The 27,783-nt window shown below is 35.8% G+C and overlaps 1 protein-coding gene across 6 annotated transcripts; it reads right to left on the bottom strand.

The window, feature by feature from the left end:
* Positions 1-1,254: 1,254 nt before the first annotated feature.
* On the bottom strand, positions 1,255-27,419 carry GJC1 (gap junction protein gamma 1). Of its 6 annotated transcripts, none has more exons than XM_034416039.3 (2): positions 27,250-27,419; positions 1,255-2,803 (listed from the first exon to the last, which is right to left on the bottom strand). In XM_034416039.3, exon 2 carries the CDS (start codon positions 2,782-2,784, stop codon positions 1,603-1,605), a length of 1,182 nt encoding a protein of 393 aa, XP_034271930.1. In that variant the 5' UTR covers positions 2,785-2,803; positions 27,250-27,419; the 3' UTR covers positions 1,255-1,602. The 6 variants fall into 6 exon arrangements, with proteins under 6 accessions (XP_034271930.1, XP_034271936.1, XP_034271931.1 ...); XM_034416045.3 differs by lacking the exon at positions 27,250-27,419 and adding an exon at positions 26,326-26,382; XM_034416040.2 differs by lacking the exon at positions 27,250-27,419 and adding an exon at positions 24,020-24,134.
* Positions 27,420-27,783: the final 364 nt, after the last annotated feature.

Genomic DNA, 27,783 nt, shown 5'->3' with positions numbered 1-27,783 from the left:
TTGAATGAAGTAAAATACACAAAGCCATTTTCTAATGAGCATGTATTGCATTAAATCCAAACTGTATTACTTACCAAATTGTGCAAATTTTGTCAGCTCAGCACCATGATAAAACCACAGCAATTCAAATACATTGAATCTATGAACCAAATAATGGGCAAACTCCAAAAGCTAATTGTTTTGTCTTCTTATTAGGAAAGAAGTTAAGATTTCCAGTTTGCTGTATGGAGCTGAAACTCCTTCAAAGGATCTATGTATTTAATTAGAACAGCCTGCAGTTTCACAAGACTAGAATATATGCTCCCAAGTAGCTTCCTGCTGCTTTTTGCAAGCAATACATTAATAACAGGATAGGAATTTAAAAGACCAAGGAGGAAGATTGATCTTGGACACTGCTAAAATAAATATATGTGTTAAAGTACAAATTTTTCCATCACTTCAAATTCCCAATTCCTCGTTCCTCACAATAAAGAACTTCCTGAAGAACTATATTGTACATCACATGTCTTTAAAATAACATTTCCCACTTCAAAACAAAGGCAAGTATTTTTAATTCTGTTTATATTTCCCTCAAATCAAGATTTTTTTCCCTACCATTTGAATACTGGTTCAAATTTAAAGAAAGCAGGCCTTTCTTTGTATCAACAATAATTTAACTTGTCTTCTTTCTAAACTTTAAATTGTTTGCAAGATCAAGAATTGATAAAGTCATCCCTAAAGTGGGGATAGGCAAACTAGATTTTTGGACTAAAATTCCAAGCAATGTAAATCAGTAATTCGGAGACTGCAGTATAAATTATTTAGAGTATACCCAATTGCTTTCCCTACTTTGCAATATCAAATATATGTTTTAAATTAACTATCAGGTATATGAAGTTTTATTTTCACAGTGGTTGAACTCTTACTTTTTTTAATTCAGAAAATATTGTCAATTCCAGGCACTTTTTTCTCAGAAGATTCATAAACTGAATGCAAGGTTATGTGCTAGAAGCCAGTCTGAAATTCTTTTTTCTTTTGGCCCACTTATATACAAGGATATTCACTACAGGAAAAAAAATCTGACTACATCTGAAGACGCATTTCACTAACCTAGTATTTAATTTATTTGGCTGGGACAAGAATGCAGAAAGGGCATGACAGTCATCCAAAATTATCTGTTCCATAATTCAAACCTCTATGAAATTCAAAGTAAATCACACAATCTCTATGAAATGTGAGGAGAAAAATGCTTTAGAAAAATGTTGAAAATTCCTATTTGATTCCTTTTAATATAAAATGTATAACTGAGATATCCAATATACAAATACAAAAATGTGCATAATAAAAGGTACCATAATACTGTACATTCAGTGTAAACTGTTTTAACAAAAATAATTAAAAAAATCCCTGGGACTTCTGCAGATCTGGAAGAATACATGAATACATGTTTGTGAGCATAACTACTTTTCTCTTCTGTTCTTTTGCACAGTACCATTTAGCAGCACGAAATATCTCTGAACTTTAGCAAGGCCAATTATTTTTTACTGGAAATATTTCGCACCCAATTTGCTAGATATAATATGCTACAAGAAAACGGTAGCATTCCCTGTCAAGTGAACAGCATCAAATCCAAACAGAAGTTTTCCCATCCCCTGATTTACTACTGCCACTGCTTTTGTTTGAGCTGCCTCTGGGCTTCTTCTCCTTGGAACAGGATGGATTATTCTGATTATTATATGCATGGATGGCAAGATCTAAGCGTTCCTGAGCTACTTTGATTTCTCGCTGGATATTCTCCAGTTCAGTGGGAATGTTCTCCTCATTGCTGCCATATTGTTGTTCTTGGGCAATATTGGCTTTATTTTGCTTATGTGCTATTTTGGCATTAGACAACTCTGTGTATTGAATCTGGTCAGGTTTCATGGCAATGTTGTACCCTGGAGGAGCTGATGGGGTATTCCAAATAAAAGGATAATGATAGGTTCCTGAATCTTCTAGCTCCTTCCGCTTGTTATTCAAGGTGTCCCGAATGGTGCCAAATCCCAAGTGAAGCATTTCCCAAATGTTCAGAAGTAAACACAGACCACTCACACCATACATGATGAGCAGGAATATGGTTTTTTCTGTGGGTCTTGAAATGAAACAGTCAATAGTATGGGGACACGGATTTCTGCTACAAAGGAATGTTGGACTGACTTCAAATCCGTAGAGTAAGTACTGGCCTATCAGGAAGCCAATTTCAAATATAGTCCTACTCAGCAGTTGAAAGATGTAAATCTTCATAAGCCCATCTTCTCGGATTCGCCTCCTACCATCATGCTTTATTTTTGCGAGGGATGGATTTTGCTTGTTCTCTCGTTCACTCTCTACTTCAATCTCTGGATACATCATTGGATCTTCCTCATTATCGTCTTCTGCTTCTTCTAAACCTCGGTGTTGTTTCCAACGCATTAGAAGAGGTTTGCTTCGTAACTTCCGTTCCATTTCGCCATGTTCCACTATCCGAGCTATTTTGTGAGCAGCATAGCCTAAATACATTACTGAGGGAGTAGAGACTAGGATGATTTGAAATACCCAAAACCTCACATGAGAGAGGGGGGCAAAAGCATCATAGCACACATTTTCACAACCTGGCTGTTCTGTATTGCAAACAAATTTGCTTTGTTCATCATAATAGATGGATTCCCCTCCCACAGCAGTGAGAACAATGCGGAATACAATCAGCACAGTCAGCCAGATCTTCCCCACAAATGTGGAATGATTGTGGATCTCCTCAAGTAGACGGGTCAAGAAACTCCAACTCATCGTGGTCAAAGATGTTTACCTAAGAATAAGGGAGGGGAACAGAAAAGGTTTTAAATATATTCATTTGAACAAAGGAAAAATATGCCAGCATTGAACGTGAACAATACATGATTTTACAATTTTCTAAATATTGCTTCTATTGCATCCTGAAATAAATGAGAAAATAAGTTCTAAAAATGATTCCATTTAATATTTAACATTTTATATTGACATGATTTATTTCTACTTTTGTTAATTTGAACTTGCCCAAGCAGAACATATTTATTATAAATGTTCCGTCCTATCAAAAGCCCCAAATTCAATCATGTGACTGTGGAGGGGGATGATAGCTGTCAAAACTTCAAATCCAGGTTACAAGTACCCTTTTTGGGATCCATTGGAACTTCAAGCAGTTGCTAAGTGACTGGTCGTAAATTGAGGACTATCTGTAATATCCAGTTTCCAACAAAGGCCAGCCAGCCTAGTAGAAAATTTTAAAATATGTTTCCACTGTTCAATGTTATATTTATATTTTGCCTGAATTTTCCTGAAGAAAATATACATTCTAAAGTTCTTTATAAAGTTTTTATTTTAACTGAAGAATACTTTATTTCATTTTCGCTATCTAATTCAGGCTTCCTAAACTTTTTGTCATCACATCTCCTTTCAGTGTAATTTTAATGTACACACTTCACCTAAAAATTCAAACATAAAATAAATACAAATGAACAATAAAAAGAATACAGTCAAATTTGGAGGAAAAGGGATTTATTATAACAACATGCAACTTAAAAGGTTTTTCCCACGTCCTCTGGCTCTGGCTGCACCTTCCCAAGGGAGGCAACTCACAGTTTGAGAAACCTTGATCTAATTGATGCATTTCCTGAAGAAAGCACACATTCTAACTGAACTGTGTTGTAACAGTTTAAAGGCATGCTCTCCTTTAGCAACTTCATTGATAACTTAAACAATTCTCCATTATAATTGAAATATGACATTGCACTTTCATCCCACTTTCTTAACCTGAATATGAAACTTAAATGAGAACTGCAGTGCTAGAATTTTGTTTAAGCTATGGCAAAAGAATGAAATCTATTTAAAATCAACATAAAATAAGCAAATATGTATCTGTCATATAAAGAGCAGTAAGAAATTAAGCAAGAATGTCAGTTATCTGTGGAACTAGTAAAACAGCAAATCGAGGGACTTAACCATTGTTTGATTATCAAATCACAAAAGATAACATCAGTTACTCTCAGACTTTTAATATAGATAGATTTCCTATTAGGAAAGGAAAAAGGGAGTAAGTCCAACAGCAGCAAACTTTATCTTTAAAACTTATATTTTTAAAAGTCAATTACTGTAGATTCATTCAATCTGTGTGTATATACACTTGTTGTCCCACTAGGTGGAAGCACCTAGTTGATCTCAGCTAAACTCAATTTAAAAAAAAGCAAACCAACACTTGGCCCAGAGTCCTAACTTTATTTGGTGATCTCCTGTCCAAATATTAATTAGGATAAGAGGTCACCAAGTAATGTTAGCACTCTGACTATACTGGAAAAATCATCCTAGAGGAAGGCATGACATACATTGTCAAGAAAACTACATGAGTACAGCCACAAAGCCAGTGGAGTAGAATTCTACACCAAGGGTTATTCTCAGGTCTAATGGCTTTCCTTTCTGTATGTGAAAAAAAATTGGTGAAAGACGAGATAGGAGTTCAGATTTTACTAGATTTTTTACTGGTAAAGATATATTTGAAATTTTCCTGATAATAATGCGTATTGGATTCTCCTTTTTCTAAGGATTATTAAAATTTAGTAGTTCAAAATTGTTGTATTCAGATATAATCTGGAGGTTATATTCAATCCAATGGAATGTCCAAGTAGACTGAGTAGGATTGCATCTGTATGCATCAAAGTAGTTTCAGCAAGGTTTCAAATTTGTGAAATATTCCATTTAGCTGTCTGTTAAATCATAAAATCCATCATTGTTTAATTTTAACAGACAAAGAGAAATTCAACAACATCTGGAAAATAATGAATTTCTCAATTTACTTTCTTTAAAAGCAGCTGGGGCTAAAATGGATGACAGCTAAAGCACTTATTTTTTGCCCAATAAAATATATGCACTTACTTATTTGTACGTTTATGAACTCAGTGGAGTTGCTAAATAAAGGGGATGACAAATTCTCTTCTCACAAATACGTAAAAAGTTTTAATTTCATAATACACTGCATTTCCACATTTTGCTTCAAGGTCTACTAATAGGCTAAATTACCTGTAAAATGTTGTTGCTTTAATTATGTACATTTAGTGAGATAATTACAACTGTACTATAGCCATTACGTTTTTTTTTAAAGCTATTTAAAGATTGTTTAACAATAATGGAAAATTCCAACCCTCCGAAATGCTAATTCACTACATTTATTTATGATACATCATATGACAAGCTAAAACTGACATGATGATAAACACATGACTGCATTTTTGTTTCCTCTTTTTTACTTTTTCTCTTTAAATAATATTTCTGTAGCATGGGGAATCAGTGTGATTAAAACAGAATAGTGTGATTAAAACAGAACAGCAAATATATATATTTATATTTGATATATATTTATTTATAGTCTGTTTCAAGGATATTTTCATCTTGAAAGTGGCAGGGAGTAGAAAGTACAAAAAAAAAAATTCCTATGCCCCTTAGTCCTTATGATTTATACTATCCACAGGCTTTGTAAGAAACAAACAGAGGGTGTTAAATGTCTAGTTTGGCTCTATTGCTCTAATTCATTTTATTTCATTCCATTTTATGTTTATTTTGGGGCTGCTATCACCTAGCAGATCTTTTACACGAGCATTTTTTTTTTAATGAGTGGAAAATAGGTTCTTCCAGGAAGGAAATAGAATGAAGACTGGGATCTAGTTTTCATATGACTTTGATTGCACTTACTGATGACCTGTAGTAAGCTGGAGTAGGAGTGGTGAATCCATACTGGTACTATTTGATCTCTCAGCAGCTTTTGATACCATCAACCATGGTATCCTTCTGTGGGCCTGAGAATGTGAGGCACCATTTTGCAGTGGTTCTCCACCTTCTGCTATGGTCAGTTACAATCAGTGTTGATGGGAAAGGAGTAGTTCAGCCAGAGGTCAGTGGTGTCCTCCTCTTTTTAAATAGCTACATGAAGCTATTAGGTGTGGTTATTTGTTGATACAAGGTATCATCAAAACATTGATGATACCCAGTTGTACATCTCTATTCCCAGCCGGTTGAGTGAGGTTAACATTCTATCCTAGTATCCAGAGATTGTGAGGAACTGGATGGGGAAGAACAGGTTGTGGCTCAGTCCTGCCAAGACTGCGTAGTAGTAATGGGTTTTAGATCTTCTAGATCTGGGAGTTGGAGTGTGTCAATCTTTGGCCCAGGATGAGATAGCAATGCCTTGTTCAGACTTGGTATACAATCTGGGCGATTCTCCTGGATTCACAGCTCCTGCTCAAAATGAAAATGGCAGCTGTGGCCAGGGGAATTTTGCCCAACAGCCTCACGTGCCAGTTGTGACCATTCCTGGATTCTGCTCATGGTCATTCACCACTTAGTAACCTAATTCAAACTACTACAACATACTGTCCATGTGGCTGCCTATAAAAAACATCTAGAAGTTTCAGTTGGTCCAAAATGCAGCAGCTCAGGTAGTTATATCCACAATTATACCCATGTATACCACTACACCGCAAGCTGCATTGGCTCCCACAGGTTTCTGGGTGTGATTTAAGGTGCTAGCTATCATCTTTACAACCCTACATGGCAAGGACCGGGTTACTTTTGGAATCAACCTTTCCCATAACCTCTGCCTGCCAGATAGGGCATGTTCCAGATTTTCTCCGTTAAACTTTACCACCTTATGGGACTTGAACCACTTTTTTAGCGGTGGCCCATACTCCCACCCTCGATATAGGATAGCCTCCAACTCTGCTCACCTTTGGGAAAGGGTTGTTATAACCAGGCTTCTTCTCCAGGCATTTGGGTCCAGTTGAACAGAATTTATTTTTGGTTGTTTTTATTGTTGCGCTTGGCCAGCATTTTTTATTTTATATTTATTCTATGTTTTATGTTAATTGGGTTTTTCCTTGATTTATTATTTCTTGTTGATATATGCTACCCACAGTCACACTGAGTTGGGCAGTCTTATAAATCTAGTAAATAAATAGTTAAACAGATTTTCTGTGAAAAAATATAGATGTCACATTAGAAATGACACTATATAGATGCTGTATATAAAAAAAGAAATAATTTCATAACCATGTTTGGAAGTACCTTGCCTTCAGAACGGAGCAATTCACATGTACCTTTCAAGAAAGCCAAGAAAATTTCTAGGTCAAGTTTCAACATTTTTATAGCAAAGTGAGGATTTTGGAATAAGACTTGCTATTCAAAAACAAGAGTTGCTGATTAATAAATTTTCTTAAAAATTTAAATTCCTTGGGTTCTTATATTTGTAGTTATAACCCAACTTCCAAATAAATTATGAAATATTTACAGGAGAGAAAAATAAAAGTTTTGAAACACCTTTACAATCCCAGACTTGACTGTTATTAACAATCTGTGGGGAGATGTGGATCCACACAAAAGAGCAAAAGGGAGCAAGTGACAAAGTGGGCATTGCAACATTAACACTACCCTTTTTATATGTGCACAGACATCCCATGTAAAAACATGTGTCAGGAGGTCACATTGCTGGCTGAGCATTGCTGGCTGAGATATAGAAAGATTTCTACATGTAAAACATGCAAAGAGACCTAGGAATAATTTTGAGCTAGAAGAGTTCTACAAGGAAAAGTTAAGAAAAAAATCCAAAAGCAAAAATAGAAAGTCTCTTAGCTAGTTACAGAAAATGTTCAGAAATGTTCTACTTTTGCCAAATAGGGGCTGAAATATGTCCATTTTTTACACCTTCTCTTGACTGTTTTCTTATTTTGAATTATAAAAAATTATACAAAAATGGTTAAGTATACATCCAAATTTTCCAAGAACTCAATGCCACAACTTTTGCAGTCAGCTCTGTAACATACGACCTCCAAGATTATTTTTCTAGTCATTTTACTTCCTTTTCCAAATAAAAAGGTTATTCAGTTCTTGCAAGCTTCTCATGTGACATGTTATAAAGAAAAGTTGCATTAAAAAAAAAGCTGTGGATTTAAAAGTGACCAGTTTTCAGTTCTCAACAGGAGTTTTGTTTTGCCAGCCTGCTTTGGTATTTTAACAAGCCATGGCTTATCTCTTCCAGACCCACCTTGAGGCAAATCCAGGTATTGGAACATAAGGAAAATAAAAAGAGAGAAGAGAAGCAGTTATACATTCACAAGCAATTTTCTTCTCTTTCCTCTTTCCATAAATCTGTCCATATAATTAGAAAACAAAAATGTATACATCACATACCAGGAATTCAAGATGATTTTATGGTTTTTTTTAAATATTTATGATTTGTAGAACAAATACTAAAAAGAGGGCTGTAATTTTTAATGACACTAACATTTGAAAAGCATCCCCGAGGCCTTTTTTTTTTTTTTTGGCCTCTTCGGCCATTCTGTTTTTTACATTGCAGAAAGCAAAATGGTAATTCAGCCAATCTATTCCTCAAAAATAAACTAATGCTACATATTTTTTTCTTCAACTTATCAAATTAATTTCTGGACACTGAAAAGGCTGATTTTATTAAACACATTTAAAAATACTGGTTTTCCCCCATTATTTGTTCATCGGGTTGCTACTTGAGATTTTCCTTTGTGGTAGACTTATTACAAAAGAATTGTAGGAAGAATGTATTGGATATGTTCACCACCTTGAGTTATTTGGAAAAATAATAAGTTTATTTATATAAACAGACAGATAGGCAGACTGACAGACAGACGGACACAACTTCAGCACATATGTTTAAATTTCCCATCAAACCTTTGAGGAAAGATTACTAGTAATATATATTTTATACATACATTTATAGTAGCTAAGGCCCCTAGAACAGGGGTGGGCAAATGTGGCCCTTTTACAACTTGTGGACTTCAACTCCCAGAATTCCTGAGACAACTTGGCTCAGGAATTCTGGGAGTTGAAGTCCACAGGTTGTAAAAGGGCCACATTTGCCCACCCCTGCCCTAGAACATGCTTCTAATCTACCATGTTTTCCAATTATCTAATTGGATCTTTATTCCAACAGTTTTATTTTTCTGGAAGTATGTTATGATTACTTTCCCCGTTGGGTACATTTGGAAAACGAATTTATAAGTCCTTTGAAAATGTAAGGGTCTGGGACTGGGTGTATTCAACTGGCTGTTAGGGTCTGGGTGTATTAAACTGAGATCTTCATTTCCAACCTTGAAAGCTGCTGGGTACTTATTGATAGATAAGCAGTTGTGATTTGATCCACTTCACATCAGAATACTATTGATACTATGATGCATTCCCAATCTGAAAATTGAAGGAACAATGCTAATCATGTCATAAACATTAAATAATTTCTCTAGTTCATGCTAAATTATGCTAAAAACTTACAGAACAGCTTTTGTTAACTTGCTTCTGAGAAGAACTACTACTGAAAAATAAGTGAGGGAAGTACAAATGAAGTATAATGACTGCAGACCTACTGAAAATCTGATGGCTTGGGTTAGACAATAAATATTAAATTTGAGAGGATTGCTGGCCTGCTGAATTTGAATTACAGCCGAAGAATTCCAACTATGCTTGGAGCTATGGAGAAGAGCCATATTATTAAACAAAGCAGCATGTTTTCACCTAGGATTAAATGGACATGACAGCAGCAGAGACAACATACAGAATGAAACATATCCTGCAGGAAGTCATGTACCAAGTCATGTACTAAATGCATCCAGACTACTCTGAAAATCTGGTTCAGCAGCTGACCACTATCATTGACATGTCTAGCCTTGCAACTATGCAGAAAATATTTAATCATCTCAAGATCATGTTATTAGCATGTCTGTTGATATCCACTATTACATCATTTGGGGTATTTAGTAATCTAAAAAGAAAATAAATAAAACCTGTTTCCTTCAAGCCATGTATGGGTAGCATTCTTGTAGCCTGTCTGCCCTTTGGGAGTTTTATGCGTTTAGTGTGAAATAGCCATACATGGCTAGTTCAGTTTTATGAAATATCCACACAAAAGCAGCAGCAGCACATTTACTTCCTTCATGTTTCACTCACCTTTTCTCAGATTGCAGCAGTCTGGTTGGAAAACCAAATATAGTAACACAATCTTCAAAAAGTGTGGGTGAATGTTAGAACTCTCTTATCTCCCCAAATGTGGTTTTGTATTTCAGGGTTATGCTGAACATCTACATCTATCCCCATTTGGCATACTAAAAATTATTTCCTGAATAGAGGCATTATAATGTATTTTTGATATGTGAAAACTAAGTGTCTTTTATTCACAAAAGCACTAAATGTAATTAATGTATTTTCTCCCAACATTTGAAAAATATTTTTACTTAAAAACTTCCAATTAAGAAACATGCCAAATACAGACAGTCCTCAAGCTGTGGTGGTAATTGGGACCGGAATTTCCTTTACTAAGTGATGTGGTCGTAATGTGAACATCACATTGCTACATCCTTAGCCAACAGCAATGCTGGCACTCCTTGTCACTGTGGTTAACCAAATTCCACCAGTCATTAGATGAGGACCCATCCCAGGCCAGGCCACTTCCAGCTTAATCCCTTCCACTCCAAAGTCTCAGGAAGGTAAGAGTAGGGGTACCTTATCTCCAGCTTTCTGGTCACCTTGAACTCTGCCAGCCTTGCCATCCTGCATTCCACTAACCCAATCAGCCCTGGCAGTGTGAGAGGAGCACAGGGCAACTCTCTGACAGGACCAGTATAGAGTGCAGGCTGGCAAAGCCAGCAGGGTGATTGTAGTGACTTTCCACAGACTGGCTGGCCCAGTGAGGAGATGAGGCAGCACTCCTTGGTGGCCATTGCTCAGGGGTTGAGGTGCAGGCCTAGGGATGGTGGCACCTGGCTAGGCTGTGAGGTACTGGCAGTACCCCAGTACTGATGCCACGGTATACCATTGTGCAGGGTGGCTAAAAGGGCAGAGAAAGGCGACAGTTGAAGCATCCCTGTGGTTTTAAGTGTGGATGGGCTGCCATATTTCTGAATTTTGATCACATGATTGCGGGGGCACTGCAATGACCATAATTTCGGGGAGTAACATTCATTCATCACCACATACATTTGAATGATTGCTGAATGAATGATTGTATGTAACTCAAAAAACTACCTACGCACATCATAACTAGGACAGGATAACTGTGTTTTTTTAAAAAAAAAGTCATAATGTAAATTAAGAGAGTTTTTAAAAATGGATTCAAACAATATTACCCATTCTCCTAATAGATAAATGGTATATCATTATACATAGCAAGAAAAATACAGTGTAAAATATGTGCACAGAAATAGAAGCTTCTCTAGAGAGTAGGACATAAATGATCTTTTAATCAGTGAGAGACTTCAAAAGCACTTCCCAGAAAAATGGGATGTACTTATTCATAGAAGCATTTGCCTTGTTTGAACCAATCTCATCCATTGGTATGTCTACCTTGCACATCAGCAAGTAGAAAGTTAAATGATACAGTAGGGTTCAAGACTGTCAGAGAAGGAATACCTCCTAATTTGATCATCTTTATCTCCAATTGAGTCAGTTTGGTGTAGTGGTTAAGACATCACGTTAGAAACCGGGATAGTGGGAGTTCTAGTCCTGCCTTGGACCCAAAGCATATTAGTTGAGTTTAGGCCAGCCACTTTATTTTAGCCCTAGGAAGGTGGCAATGGCAAATGACTTCTGAAAAATCTTCCCAAGAAAACTCTTCAGGGACTTGGTAAGGAAGTCTTCCGAGAACTGGGCACAATTAAATGAAAGGAAAAAAAATCCAATCACCAGTATTTGAGTAGTAGGGTGATGGTTATTCTTTAACAAAAGAAAATTCCCTTGGCTTAAAACTACATTGCATATAGCTGGATCAATGCATCAGTATCCTTTCAATGAAGAGGGAAGTATCTTTTTATCTGTGATAGAAACGAGGTAAAGATAAAGTTGCTTTCACAGTACAAACTGTTCTTTTGACACAAGGCAAATCATTTAGGGGATAATGAAAGGAGAGAAATAGTAGTAGTCAAGCTGAATATACATGCTGAGTTAAAGCCTTCAAGCTTAATATTACAGGAGATATTGTTACTGGTTATTGAAGAATTTATTCCTAATGTACCATGTAAGGACTATGAAGAGCCTGGACAAGAGAAAGCTGTTGACAATTTGAGAAGCTTGAAGGAAAAAAGAACTTATGGCAATTTAATGGTTTAAAAGATTTCTATGGACTACAATCACTGAACATCAGCAATCTGTAATTCCTGAAAAATTATGCCATAATAAATAAATTATATATATATATATATAACATTTGTGTGTGTGTGTGTGTGTGTGTGTGTGTGTGTGTAAATTTGTCATGCACATGTCCCCCCTTTACCAAAAATATTAGAAAGTGGCCAATAAATTAGCTATATGTGAATACTGCTATCTATCCACTAAAACATACTTATATCTGAAAGTGGTTAGCCCTGTTTTCAAAGACTGCCCTTTTATCATACCGAATGTCAACTTTATTTATCCTCTTATTATTAATCTGTGAGGAAAAAAGAGAGAAAGATAGTAGGTGTCTTTCTGTTTATAATGAATCTTAAGATGCTAAAACAGAGAATATTCATGAAGATGAACTGAAGATATCCATTAACACCCTAATAAAAGATCCAACTTTTTGGGTCTTAGTGAAACTAAGTGGTAACTTATCTACCACCATATAGATAAGTCTTATGCTCCCCTACAATTTTGCCAAGAAAACTGATTTAGAATCATGAATATACAGGGTTCATCAGCAGAATTGCTGCTTATACACTTGGACTTCACCAAATGGACTTCAGCATAATCAGAATGACTATGTCTTATGCAATCATCAACGGACCAGTTCAGGCCTTATTGTTAAGACATATCCAAGTGCTGATGGCAGTTCATGAATTGTTGATGGGCAAGATTAAAGTCAAACTACACCATCAAAAAGACAGCACCTCCAAATACGTTTGATATTACCAAAATCCCTGTTATGAATACAATTGGGATGAAAAATAGACTTGAATTATTGCATACTGCTGAGAAGACACCTGATGAATTGTGGTAGTGTCATTCAATTGATTATTGTTGGAACTGCATCATACAAGAAGCCAGGGGAAAATTACAAGTGGCATTCAGGTGAAACTATCAAAATATCTGAGCAAAAAAAAAAAAAAAACAGAAAAAGCAGCAGGCAAATGGGAAGAACCAAAAAGACTGAACTTTGCTTTCCAGAGAGCAGCAAAGAAGGACAATGAAGTTTATTAGGATGAGTGATGTAAACAGCTTGAAGTAGACTACATGAAAGGACACACCAGGAATGCAAGTCAAATAGATCCAAACACTATTTACAGGTGGTCCTGGACTTACGACCACAATTAAACCCAAAATTGATGTTGCTAAGTGAGACTTTTGATGCGCATTTTGCCCTATTTTACAACTTTTCTTGTTAAGTTGTTAAGTAAATCATTGCAATTGTTAAGTTAGTAACATGGTTGTTAAGTGAATTTGGCTTCCCCCATTGACTTTGCTTGTCAGAAGGTCACAAAATGTGGTCACATGACCCCATAAATATGAACCAGTTGCCAAGCATCCAAGTTTTGATCACATGACTGTGGGGATACTCGTAAGTGTGAAAAACGGTCATGAAGTCACTTTTTTCAGTGCTTTGAACGGTCTCTAAACGAACTGTTGTAATTTAAGGACAACCTGTATTGCTCGTAAAGACATCATTAAAAACAAGCAAGGGAAAGAACTGTCCATCAAAAACAAATGGCAAGAATATCAAAACATCATGTACATATGCTTCATCTATTACATGACAGTGGAGAGCCCTACAAGATTTGGGCACATCTGGCTAGGTTGGTGCAATCACTGTACACAAATTAGGAAGCCATTGTGTGAAGACCCTATGGAGACACCGATTAGTTTAAGATAGAAAAAAAAGCATGTCAAGGTTTCATTCTCTCACCTTTCTTATTCAATCTGTATGTCAAAGAGATCATGAGGAAGCTAGATCTTGAAGAATCAAAAATCAGGATAAAGATAGGAAGAAGAAGCATGAACAATCTTCAATATGCTGATGATACAACTCTCCTCTCAGAAACCAAAGAGAACATTTGATTAAGAAAATTAAAGAAGAAAGTGAGAATTTTGGTCTCGTTCTGAATGTCAAAAAGGCCAAGCTCATGACCACTGCAAGGAAGGAAACCTCAAAATAGACACTAACAGTGACGAGTTAGAATGTGTGGAAAAATTCACTTTCCTAGGATCACAGATCACTCAAAGCAATGAATGTAGTGCAGAAATAAAACATCAGATTGCACTGGATCACAGAGCAATGATAAACATGAGCCAAAAATGGAAATACAAGGACATTAGCCTAGCAACCAAATATAGGTTAGTCCGCTCTATTGTGTTCCCCATATTCCCTATGGTTGTGAAAGTTGGACCTTAAAAAAACAAGATAGGAAGAAAATTGACTCATTTGAGCTGTGTGCTGGAGAAGGATCCTGAGTATTCCTTGGACAGTGAAGGTAACTAACAAGCAAGTACTGGAGCACATAACACCATATATGTCATTAAAAGGCACGATCACAAATCTGCATTTCACTTATTCTGGCAACGTCATGTCGGGGAATTCACTGGAAAAAGCAAATAGGTTTAGAAGAATTAGTGATAAAAGTAAATCAGGCCGCCAAAGTACATGGTACAAGAAGTACAAGAAGTGGTGCAAGATTGGAAGATGTGGAGAGATCTGGCCTGTAGAATTGCCAAGTCAGACATGACTGAATGGAAAACATCAAGATCTTCATTCTCCCCTAGGGCAACGTAGTTTTAAAATATAACATTTACATTTTCAACATGTAAAATAGTAAAAGAAATGACTCTCACTAGAGTTCCATCTTTTAAGAAAGGTAAACAAACTAACAATCTATTATGGAAAAGAGGAGATACTGAATCCTGCTTGATCCTAAGAACATATCATTATGCACCAATAACAAAATCGGGCCTTGCAAGGATTAGAGTATCAGTTTAACGAAATAACAACAACAACAAAAAAAAAACCCTGAAGTTTGCCTTTGGAAATTAAAACACAAAATCATTTTAGAATGTGCTGCTCGACCCAAATTACATGCCCATATATTCAAACAACAGAATATAATATGCATAAAGAAACTGATTTCTGCTTGTATGAAGGAAAAAGAACAAAATCAGACCCAATCACATATGATATATGACACATTCCTAATGAAAATGTGATTTGAGTGAGCTCATCCATCATCATGGAGTGAGATATCATCAGAATGCTGCTGATACTCAACTGTACATGTCTACCTCAGTGAATTAGCAATGCCATGAACATCCTTCCCCTGTGCCTAGAGACTGGAAACTGTGAGGATCTGGTTAGGGCACAACAGGCTTCAATTGAACCCTGGCAAGGACCAAGTTTGCTTTGGTTTTGGTTATTATTTTCTTCAACCATGAGATTTCCAGTTTTTAAGGGTATATAGTACTTTGGTATTTTATATTTGCATTTGCTATTTTTGTATTTTCATTTTTTATCTATTGTTATGTGGCAGCCAGAGTTGCCTGGAGTGAGATGGATAGCTACATAAATTTGAGAGAGAGAGAAAGGTTTTATTGTTTATTTTATTTTTGTTTTCTCATATTGGAAAGCTGCCTTTATGTAACAATTCTACTGATAGCCACAGGTTATGAATTCTATGTAAGGAAGTTAAGAGGGCAGATAAACTCCATCCCTCATATGCTATGCATAAATCAAACCTGTTCCCCCAGAGTTATTATAGCATGCATTATTGGTAGAAAGCAGAAGTCACTATTCAATTAATACTTCCAAACTGCTTTTTTTTTTTTTTTTTTGGCCTTCTTCCTCAAAATAGGCTTGAACCACTGTGCATTCCTCACACAAAACCACTCTGTCTTCCATGGGTTCTCTCTTACCAGCCAGAGAATAAAAGCATAGCACTGCAGAAGTAGCACCTAAATCCTTCAGGCTTCTCTATCTGCGTAAACAACAAGAAAAGCAGATTACCAGCTTCCTGGCAGATTCATTAAAACTTTCGGACACTAGTAGCTTTTGTCACTTTATTTGTTTGTTTGTTTGTTTGTTTAATTATTTTATTTCATACTTGTTAACTGCCCATCTCCCTTGGATTTACAAGGCTCTGTGAGTTGGAAGACTTATCTGCAGCAATATTTTATTTAAAAAAAGTGATTCCATATAGTTCAAATAAGCAGGTTTTTAAACTAAAAGGTACATCTTAAGAATCCAATTCTCATCCTTGAAAAGGTAATCTCTTCATTTAAAAATCTTCAGCACATTTTGTTCCCTTTCCTATAACTTTTGAGTTCATTATTAACTCAAATCAATGCTTTGTTATTAAATTGTTTAAACATATTTAAACATGTTTAAATCTGTCAGCTAAAGTGGAGTAGGTTATCAATATTGCATGTATGACCTGGCTGATATGGATATGAGCAACAAATCATGAGTAAAGGTTAATATATTGCGTTGCATTTTCCTAATGTCAGTATTCTGAAGCATCTGTTTGGATATAAGCAAATAAAACATTTTGCTGCCTTATGACTCCATAGGGAAATGTCTCTTGGATTAACTCACCTGATTCAAATTTAAACTTGCAAGCATAAACACAACTCCACCCCCATTTTATTTATAGCTCAGGAAGAAGCCCCAATTCATATCACAAGTTCAGTCTACAACTCATTTAATTGTATTGTTAATTCACATATCTGATAGGCAGGAATGTGAGCATTTTCTATTTGATAAATTGGGAATATTTAAAAAAATCCTCCCTCCTTCCTTCCTTCCTTCCTTCCTTCCTTCCTTCCTTCCTTCCTTCCTTCCTTCCTTCCTTCCTGAAAGGATCTGAAAACAGACATCAAAGCAATGTGAATGACAGGTGCACATTCAGAAGTCAGACTTCAGAGTAGGTCTTCAGAATATATATTTTTTTACTTTTTATTAGAGAAACAATAAACTGTTCTTGCAATCTACCATATTAATTCCAGGACTCCTATGCCTTTTTTTTCTCTATAGACATTACTGCAAAATCAACAATAATCAAGGACTCTCAAAATATTTAAAATTTTCTGTTAACAGCCAAGCCTCAATCATGATCACAAATGTATGTTTGAAGCCATTTGAAAACCTGCTCTTTAAAAAGTTTAATATTAAGTTCTATTATTTCATTAGATCTTGGTAAACCAGAAGCCTCAAACACAGATCTTTGAAGTCCAAGTCTGGATTTTAAAATAAATCATGAAAAAATTAAACTGTCAAAGCATAGTTATGTTTCAAATCATAGCAAAATTACATTGCTGAGTAGTATTTTGATTAGTGACAGGTTTTTAAACTTTGCAAAAGTGGGAAAAGGAAAATTATCACATCACAGTTGAGCCATCATTATGGAAATTCAATACATAATTTTTATTCATGACTGGGAAGAAGAGGGTGGTTTAAAAAAAGGAAGTTATATCCTGAAATAATGAGCCATTCATAGGACAAGGGTAACAAGTACCACATACTAGCCTTTTGTGACGCATGTGAAGACAGAGCTCTCAATGCATCTCAATTCTATTTGATGTGTCCAGCCTGCATGGGGGAGGCAGGGCATAGGGCAATGACAACATTAGCACCACTTACAAAGCATTTTTGTCCTTTTCCCCAAAGATTATGAGCAATATTCTTAGAATGTACGAGGGCTTTTTGTTCAAATCTATTCATATACTTTATTTCCATGCAACAGCCCTATGATTCAACATGAATATACTGAAAATGTAGATCAGGGATTCAGGCTAATCGAGCAGCAACTACCTTAAGATCATTTGTGAAATTGTGGCTGCAGGAAGATTTAAACCAAACAGAATCCAAGATTCACAAAACTCCTTGAGACCAGCATGGTCTTGAAGGACAGAGGGAAGATCTGTCCTTCATTTGTGGTATAACTTATCCATCCATAAACAGCATTACTGGCTGAAGAAAGTAGATTTTGTTGTGAGGACAGGGAAGAGGAAGGTTTGACATGGTCTTGCCGTTTTCACAGTAGCTCTAAATTTCTTTTAAAAATATGCACTTTCTTCTTTACCCTCTTAGCGCCCAACTTATTCACACCCAGAAGCAATACTAAGTATTCTGAATTTACTTCTGACACATAGGATTCAGCAATAGACAAATCTCAGACTATTTTCTTTGCTGGATTAGATCAACAACGCATTAAAGTTAGTGCTAACCAGTTGGTCATAGGAAACACAAGCAAAGCACAATGGGGGTTTCCATTCTTGGTTGTTAAGTCCTTGTATATCTGCTGTGGGAATAGTTTTCACTGCTACTTATCTCTACCAGATCTATTCTCCATACTTATTTTGTAAGATTTATATGGAAGTCCAGTAATTTCTACATACCATTATATTTTGCATGGCCAATGGCTTCTGACAGTTACTATCCCTCAAGATTCAAATGCTATTTTTATAGACATGTGTATACAAGCTATAAGGAATACTTTCTACAGCAATTAAAGATATATCATGTGTTCAAGTTCTTTCATATTTTTAAGTTTATTTCTCTGATAGCATTGTAAGAATTTATGGAATGAAATAGCCACTGACAATAATGATTATGTTATTGGGCATGTGGGCAATATATATCTAATACTATTTCCTTTGGTGTATGCCAAGTTCTCTGCCCAAAATGATTTTATTTGTTTTTATTGAACTAAAAAAAAGGAGACTAGAATGCTGCAAAGCAAAACTGCAGCCTCAGCTTTATCTGTATTTTCAATGCATCTGAGCTCCACAAAGATCCCACAGGCATTCTTAGAAAAGGATGAGTGGCTACAACATAGTGCTTTATTAGAAGAAAGGTCCATTTCCCCTTCTTTTCCTACCAAGCAAGATAAACTGGGACAATGTAGAAGTATCTGGGGGAGCTAAGGGATACGATGGAATATTTTGAGGGGTAAATACAGTTATTTTTATATATATGCACTTCTTTTTTGCATACTAATTGGTTATTTGTTTAGGAGTGAAACACTTCATATTCTCCAAGTTCCAAATGTGTTCAGTAACCCCCAAAAGTTGAAAAACATTGATTCATAATGATTTGACATAATTATGACAGTGTGTATCTGAGTAGAATAGGAAGGGAGATTAATGAGCTATAGGGTTCTTCATCAATCCGTATTCAAAGAGGGTGATTTGGAATCCATGGGGCTACTCACATAACATCTGTCAATGCTCCTTAAAGAACCTGTCATTCTTCTTGAGTTTTCACATACTCCTCTCATGAAAAACATTTGAGCTAAGGAAGTGTGACAAGTGCCTTGTAGTGAACTGCTTTTTCCCCTATGAATCCTGGCTGCTACACAGTTCTTATAAGCACTTTTCCTCCCATACAATACTTTAATTCGGGGAAATTGTAAGAGATCAAGTATCTCGACTTTCTTAATGTATCTTACAAACTAAGCCTAGACATAGTCCATTTATTTAATTTCAAATCCAGATTTAATAACACTTATGCAAAAATAAAAATTCATTATTTGCTAAAATTAAACATTAATTCAAAATACCAGCTATAGAAAACTGGATTATGGTATAGCCATATCTGTAAAGTGATCTTACTAACATCACTAAGGACACTAATTCTTTCAAGTCCATTACTGATCCCAGAACATTTACCATACTATCAGAAAAGTGATTCTAAGTTTAGATTCCTCCCCTTTATAGTTAAAGTAGAAAAAAATCTCCCTCTTTTATTATATCCTGAATAAAGTCAAGAAACTCTATTTTAAAGTTGCATTGTCCAAAGGAAAAACTGAGTCATTTATCTGGAAAATTAATAATTATAAATGAAGAGTAATACATTTGTCAAATGCATTCAACAAGTAATAAATTCAGAAGCTTAAAAACATTTTAGAGATGTTCTTAATAATAGGGCAGTTGATTTATAAAAGCAAAATAAAATGCAAAATTCTGCAAATAAGGAAACAGTGTGAATCAGCAGCAAAAATACATAGTGTATAACTAGGAGACTATCTGTGCTTTACTTTTGTGCTAATGAATGTATTTACAAACTATTTCATATTATGTATGGAGTAGTTATCTATCTTCGGTATTTAATATACTGAGGTTCAACTGGGCCCCAAATCTATCTAGAATGTAAGACAAACAATGGGTTCAAACACATCTTAGACAATCATGCCTTATGCCCAGTATTCTTAAATATTTTCATAAACGATTTAGATGAGGGGATAGAAAGAGAACTCATCAAATTTGCAGACAACACCAAACTGGAGGCAATAGCCAACATTCCAGAAGAGAGGCTCAAGATACAGAAGGATCTCGACAAACTCGAATACTGGACCTTATTTAATAAAATGAAATTCAATGGTGAGAAAAGTAAGGTTTTACACAAAGGCAAGAAAAACCAAATGCACAGATATGCAATGGGCGATACCCGGCTCAATAGTAGAAACTGAGAGGGATCTAGGAGTCCTAGTGGACAACCATTTAAATATAAGCCAGCAGTGCGCTGCAGCCAGCACATAAAGCTAGCACAGCCCTAGGCTACATTAATAGAGGGATAGAATCAAGATCCTGTGAAGTATTAGTACCCCTTTATAAGGCCATGGTAAAACCACACTTGAAATATTGCATTCAGTTTTGGTCACAATCTAAAAAAGACACTAAGATTCTAGAAAGACTGCGGAGAAGAGTACAAACATGATTAAGGGACTGGAGGCTGAAACATATGATGAATGATTGCATGAATTGGCTATATCTAGTCTAATGAAAAGAAGGACTAACATGATAGCAGTATTCCGATACTTGATGGGCTGCCACAAAGAAGGAATCAATCTGTTCTCCAAAACAGCTGATGGCAAAACATGAAGCAATGGATGGAAACTCATCAGAGAGAACCAACCTAAAAATAAGGAGAAATTTCTTGATAGTTAGAAAAATTAATTAGTGGAACAATTTGCCTACAGAAGTTATGAGTCTCCATCACTGGAGGTTTTCAAGAAGAGACTGGCAGTTATTTGTCTGAAATGGTATAAGCTCTCCTGGCTGAGCAGTGAGTTGTACTAGAAGACCTCCAAGGTCCCTTCCAACTCTGTTATTGTTATTATTTTGTTAAATCTCACCAAATTGTTATGTTGTTTCATTTTGACTTACCATAATTATGAGAATTCAATAACTGTATTTTATAATTCATAATTAGTGTACTTTCTAAACCAATAAACCATTATTTGTTAAATAAACCATGATCCAATAAACCATGTTTTAGGTCAGTGATGGCAAACCTTTTTGCCCAAAACGGAGCGCGTGCGCCGGAGTGCCGAAAACCCAAGGACCAGCTGGCTGGTGCACATGCCCGTGCCGTCCACCTGGTCTTCAGGTTTCTGGTGCTTCAGCATATACGAAGACCAACTGGTCTTTGGGTTTCCAGCGCTCCGGCACAGAGAAAGACCAGCTGGCCGACAGGCATGTGTGCGCTAGAAACCTGACGACCAGGTGGACACCACGCATGCCCACAGAGAGGGCTCTGTGTGCCACTTCTGGCACGTGTGCCATAGGTTCGCCATCACGGTTTTAGGTTAATCTGTGAATCCACTGCACAATACATAATCTAAACCAGAAAGTGTGCCCCCAAAGGTTTGGTCTGTAACTTGCAGCATGGATTAATTGGTACAGCAGCAAAGAGTTGCAGGAGCAATCCTCTAATAGCCTTTATCAAAGAACATCTGCCTTAGGGGACAAACATTGACTTGTGCTTTAGAAAAAAGATCTTTTTTTTAAACATAGCCAAGGGCAGAGTGATTTGTGACCCTGTATGATATATATTGTTTTATATTATTATTTCCCAATTTGAATGGGTGGTATTTACCTTACTATGTGATGGTTGTTTTTGAGGTTTGTATTGCAATCCTTGGATTTGTTGGCAATTGAAGGAGCTAATTAAACCTTAAACAAATAAGGATTTGCACATAGCTAACATACATTTAGACATTCATTTGTGAAAGCCTGGGTTAGGGAAATACCTTAATTTTTAGGTATTGCTCTAAACATTAAATAAATTTCTTGCATCCACACAGCCCATCACTGGTTGCTTTAAAGGTATTCCCTGTAATTCTTACGATTCCAAAAAAATGATGTGAAATTTGCTATTAGAGTGCACTTTTCCTCCAATTCTTCCTTTTTTAACCGATAAAAGGTGGATACCTTAACTCTGATTTTTTCTTTGATTCAGAATTACAAGCAAACTTGCAAAAATCTGTTTCAAAAAAACAAAGGAAGCAATAAGATTAGATGTAACAGTGCATCTGTGTAAGAATTAGGGAAACAAATAAATCTTTTGGAAAAAAGTCCAGCTTTGGTTTCAATTGAAGTTTGAATCCTAAGCTTATAAACTAGCAATATAAAACATTAATAATTTAATGGATATTAGTGCTTCTTTTTTTCCAAACACTTGAACTGTAAAAATAGTATCTATTTTTTTAAAAAATAACTTTTTAAAATCTAAAAGCAGCAACTTACATGCCCAGTGAAATATGTTTTGGAAAAAATTAAGACATAAAAAAGGAGGTCTTTAATCCATGTAAACCACGTTGTGTCCAACGATTTTGGTGGCATACAATTCATTGTGATAAATAAATAATAAATAAATCCAGAGAATTAAAATGGTAAAATAAATTTATTTTTTCTGAAATTTGTCACTTTTTTTGAATATCCAAAAATCAGGAATAAATGTTCTGCTGTTATAGTCATCTATGTTCAATAACTGCTGTTTCTTCAATTATTGTTATGCCTTCCATAAACCCTTCAATTCAATAAACATTTTTTGAGCAGTGAATTTAAATCATAAAAGTTCATTGTACAATTTTGCACTATTTCAAAAGACAAGAAACTTAAAGATGTGCAAACTAATATATGCCTCATATTAAGCATACATAACATATATTTTAATGTTATTTTAAAAGAAAGCAGAATTTCAAGCAATTTGCTTGAAAGGTTTACATTGCACCTAATTATTTTTTTTCCTTTAAAGAAACAGATCCACACTGTATAAATACTTACAGTCTGCAGCTACTTACAGTCTCAAGCAGTTTCCAGAAGGGTAGGAAAAGAAACTCAGCCCCAAGAAGTCATCAAGAAATATGTGATAAAAAATGCCCCACAAAACAAGATGCTGAAGATAGGGATGTTGCCCAAGGAAAACATCCTTGAGACGGCCAAATGCTTTCTGGGCTCATCAAAACACAAGTTTTGACAGCCACCGAGATACGTTCTAAGCCGGCTATTGTTTGAGACAACACAGCACAGCCCTTTTCTCCTCCCCTTATTACAGTGCATGAACATTATATGCATCTCAACCATTCGCCAGGGGAACATTAAGTTCTGTTTTCACAGTGGTTTTTGAGTAATAACAATGTGAATGTGCAGTCCAATCACTTTGCAGATGTAGACTTGCACCCTCCTAAAACCTACAGGTCAAACTGATTATTTCATTAAAATAGTTTGGGTCATATAACATTTTGTTCATATTTTTCCCCTTCCATTCTTCTCTACAATTGAAGGAAATGTCTCCTCTAATAGTCAAAGACAGGAGAATCACAATGATAGTCATTAAGAGAGAAATTCCACTGAAATAGTGTCTGTAATCTTAAGCATTTTTGTTAAGAAGTTTCACTGAATGAAGTGAGAATTATTTCTAATCAGGTCAGATAAAATTCAAAATTAAGCATCTTTGTTTTAATCACAAAACTTAAAACATTTTACAAAATTAATGTACAATACAGTGAAATAATTATGAATATAGCTTCTATTTAATAATATAGAGGTAGGTTAACAGAACTGACACTTGATCTCCTCTGTAAAATTCAAACAAGATGTTTCATACAATTGAAAAACTGATTATCATTCTCTTAGTGGCTATGATTCCCTCAAACAATAAATAACTACAACTGAACTGACACTGATTCATTTTTAAATGACTTTACAAGTACGTATTTCTTTGCTAAAGATTTACAAAACTTACTAATTCAGGAACAGAACCATTCTATTTCCCCTCTGTCCATGCTGATGCTCCTCAGACCATGCAGTTCCAGGGGCAGTGCAGCAGTTTCTGGAATAAACCCTCCAATCCAACAGGCTCTGTGTATGTTTTTCGGGACACAGAATGTGTGTCCCAAGCACAGTACTCTGACCTAAACAGTCAGGTCCAAGACACAGCTCCCTGACCAAAACACAATTCAATTTACGTCAGGAAACTGCAGAACTATGTCTTGAAATAGCATGATGGGAAGGGGGAGGGAGGGGGAGAACAGTTCCTGAGTTCTCCAGAACATTTCATTTGCAAATCTGTAAATTTTACAATCCCTATTTGGTACTAAAAACTGTGAAATGATTCCATTTTTAAATTAAAATTAAATTTGTACAATTTATAAATTAATTGCAGTATTATGGCATACACTTTTTAAAAATTAAACCTATATCTTTTTCTGAGTAGTGACAAATATCTTCTGATCTTATATTGACTAAGAAGGCATTTTTATAGGAAAATATTCCAGACTAGTGAATAAACCATGATTTAAACCATTAAAATAAATCTTTCTTAGTGATTTAAGTCATGACTTACAATTATTTGTCAGTCAGTGCAATACATTGGTTGGATGTAGAAGCAAGAATACCCAGTCAACTGTGAGCCATGGAAACTCACTGGATAACTTTGAAAGTTATTATTTCTCAGCTCAATCTACCCACCAGGTTGTTGCTGCAAGAAAAAGTGGTAAAAAGGCTAGATATGCAATCTTGAGTTCCTAAGAACAAAATATGAAGACATAAATCTAATAATAATCAAATCTAGATTGCTTCCTATTATAGGTGTTTGACCATGATATGCTAATCACTGATCTTAGCACTTGATAAAAGCAGTTACCAATTTGCACTTATTCTGGGGAGTTACAGGTTATAGTTTACTTTACCATGGAGATTTATGTGAGTTAATCACTCTCTCTCACCTCAACCAACTGCACAAGACTGCTATTGTGGGGAAAAATATGAGGCTGGTACATTGTCATTTGCATTCACCTTGAGCAACAAAAGGATACATATCTTAACAGCATACAATTTTAGCAGTAAACCAGATCACTTTGAAAATACAATATTTATTAATTAAAAATAAACCCTGTTTATATTTTCAGAATCATCTACAAGACGATTCTGTCAAAATTTGAAAATGGCAGATGGAGTATTATACATGTATTGACTTGGCATGCATGATCAAAAGGAGTGGGCTTGCAATGATGCTGTTTGCCATCTTGCCAATATTAACCAATCCTAATATTGACCAATATTCTGTAAATGCCAAGAGGCTGCTACTTTCTTATTGAACCCCATGTTTGCATTGATCTGAAATTATGTATGAAAAAGGCAATATTTCTTCTTGGACAATTATAAAGAAAAATACCAGTTTCATAAAGTTTTTGTACAAATTTCAATATAACCTTAAGATTTTAAATAGAGAACATGTATAAAAGGACAACTGAAATGACCAAATACTGCAGAAATGCATAAAATAAAAATGTTGCATGATGATGGAAAGGGGCTGTCAAAATAGTTTTCTACTCTATTTTATCATGCAAGAAAATGGAAGCTAAAGGATCAGAAATTTAAGACTGGAGTAAAGAATGTACTTCTTCACACAACATGTAACTAAACTATGGAATCCAGTATCAACAGATATAACAATGATTACTAACTTGAGAAAAGTAGCCATATTCAAGGAGGATAAAACTATCAGTATTAGAAATACTGTATTAAAAACATTATTTAGCATACCAATTGCATGGAGTAAAAACTCTTATATCCTTCTTTGGGGGTTCCCAGAAGCATTCTTTGGCCAGTGTTAAAAACACTGTAAACAGATAACATGTTCATTGGCACAAAACTGTTAACTTTTTTCTTGATTATATTATTCTGCAAAGTGGCATGTATACAAGAGTGGTAGTAATAATTATAATTAATATTAATCATCATAATTAGCATCATTGGGATATAATGTATGTTACCATTTGCACCTATATAAAGCAAGATTGCCCTTGGTTTTATTCAGAAAAGGTTGGTTCATCACACAAGATACTGCTTAACTTCCCTCTCCAAATGCAGCAGAAATACCAACAGACAAGGAATGCACTATCTGAAAACTAAATAATAGCCTGCACTACTTAAAGCTTATAAATAAGTTCCCAACTATATTAGGAATAAAGTCATAGCTGGGTGAAATTGTTCATAAAAGTTTACAGATAAAATCAGATTTCTACATTTAGAAGCAGCATAACTCACTTTTGTTACTAAAGCTATAACGGTGCAAGGGCTAATGAAAGAAATTAGTGAGCTGGCTGGACTAAAAATCTGGCTCCATATAAGCCAGTTGCCTGCATTAAAAAACTTAAAAACCTGGATCTGATTCAACAGGATTCATCTCTCCTCTACTTCTCCACTTCCTTTCCATTTGAAATACACTCTGTTCGGATCGCCAGGAATCACCCGCCTTTATATCTTCTATTCTTCCTCGTGGGTAGAAACTTCACCCCATTCTTCTCTTCTCCCTCCCTCCACAGCAACACCCCCTTCTAAGTCGTCCTTATCTGCTCTCGATTTTGTTTTATTTGTACCATTTACTATTCTATAGTTAACATTACTGCATCAGTATTATAATCTGCTGGGGCACTTGTCGCAGGCCCAGAGGCAGAATATAACCCAGATAGCAACCGGCCCTTTTCCTTTGATTTTAAACATCTGAACCTCGCTTGTTTTTTTTGTTTTTGTTTTGTTTTTTTTAAGTGTTGACTACTTAAGTAATATTTCCTTCCAGCACCGCCTCCGCCCCATAACATTTTCTTGATGTTGATATTGAGAGATTCTATGGAACGTAATTCTGTTATCCCGCCTTTTGCCTCTGCTTCGCCATTTCCCGGCCTTTCCATAAGTACTTTAAAATGAGCGCCCCCCCCCCACTTCAATGAAACTTCAAAATATCTCTCAACTGTTTCTGTTCAGCTTCAAGAGCGAAAGGAAGATGTTCCCCCCCTCCCTCTCAGGCGTCAAACTTTGTGATCCCCATCCTTTAAATCTCCCCGTCCCCCAAAGACCCCAGTTGGAATCTCTAGCCTCCCCTATTTCCCACGTGGCGTCGTCCCCCCCCCCCACAACCTATGTTCTCGCCGTCTCTCCCGCTTTCCCTCTACTCTTTGCTTCTGGACTCACCCGCCAGTCTCAGGCCATGTCATCGTGTGCGGATGGTGGACTCCTCTCCGGATCCTGAGAGAACGAACCGGCCACCCCCACAAGGCCCCGCTTTTTGAAACTTCTCTAGTGCTCTAGACACGACGAGCAGGTCCGGATACGATCTCCGAGGCTTCCTTTCCTCCCTCCCTCCCCCGTCTCCATTCCCAATGAAAATCAACGAAAATACATCTAAATCTCTTTGCAAAAGAGCCCCTAACAAGCACAGAAGTGAGGTGATACTTTGGTTCCTGCTAATGCACTTAACAATACGAAATGCTGTTCAGCCTTGTTTGCAGAAGTGTTTATCGTGCCTTTTGGGTGGGATTTGCAAAGTTTGCAGAAATAATAAATAATGCAAAGTGCAATTGGATATTGATAATTTTTGTCATTTTTACTTTTGCAAACACACATCCAGAAAATCTTTGTATTTGTGTAATCTCAATAAATGTCTTCTGATATTCACCAGTCTGCCACACTGGAAAATTTTCGCTCCTTTTCTCATAACATCATCTC

The sequence above is a fragment of the Pantherophis guttatus genome, chromosome 4 (genome assembly GCF_059756535.1).
Source record: "Pantherophis guttatus breed Tessera chromosome 4, ASM5975653v1, whole genome shotgun sequence".
NCBI classification, from domain to species: Eukaryota; Metazoa; Chordata; class Lepidosauria; order Squamata; family Colubridae; genus Pantherophis; species Pantherophis guttatus.
This window is presented reverse-complemented; position numbering and strand designations above follow the sequence as displayed.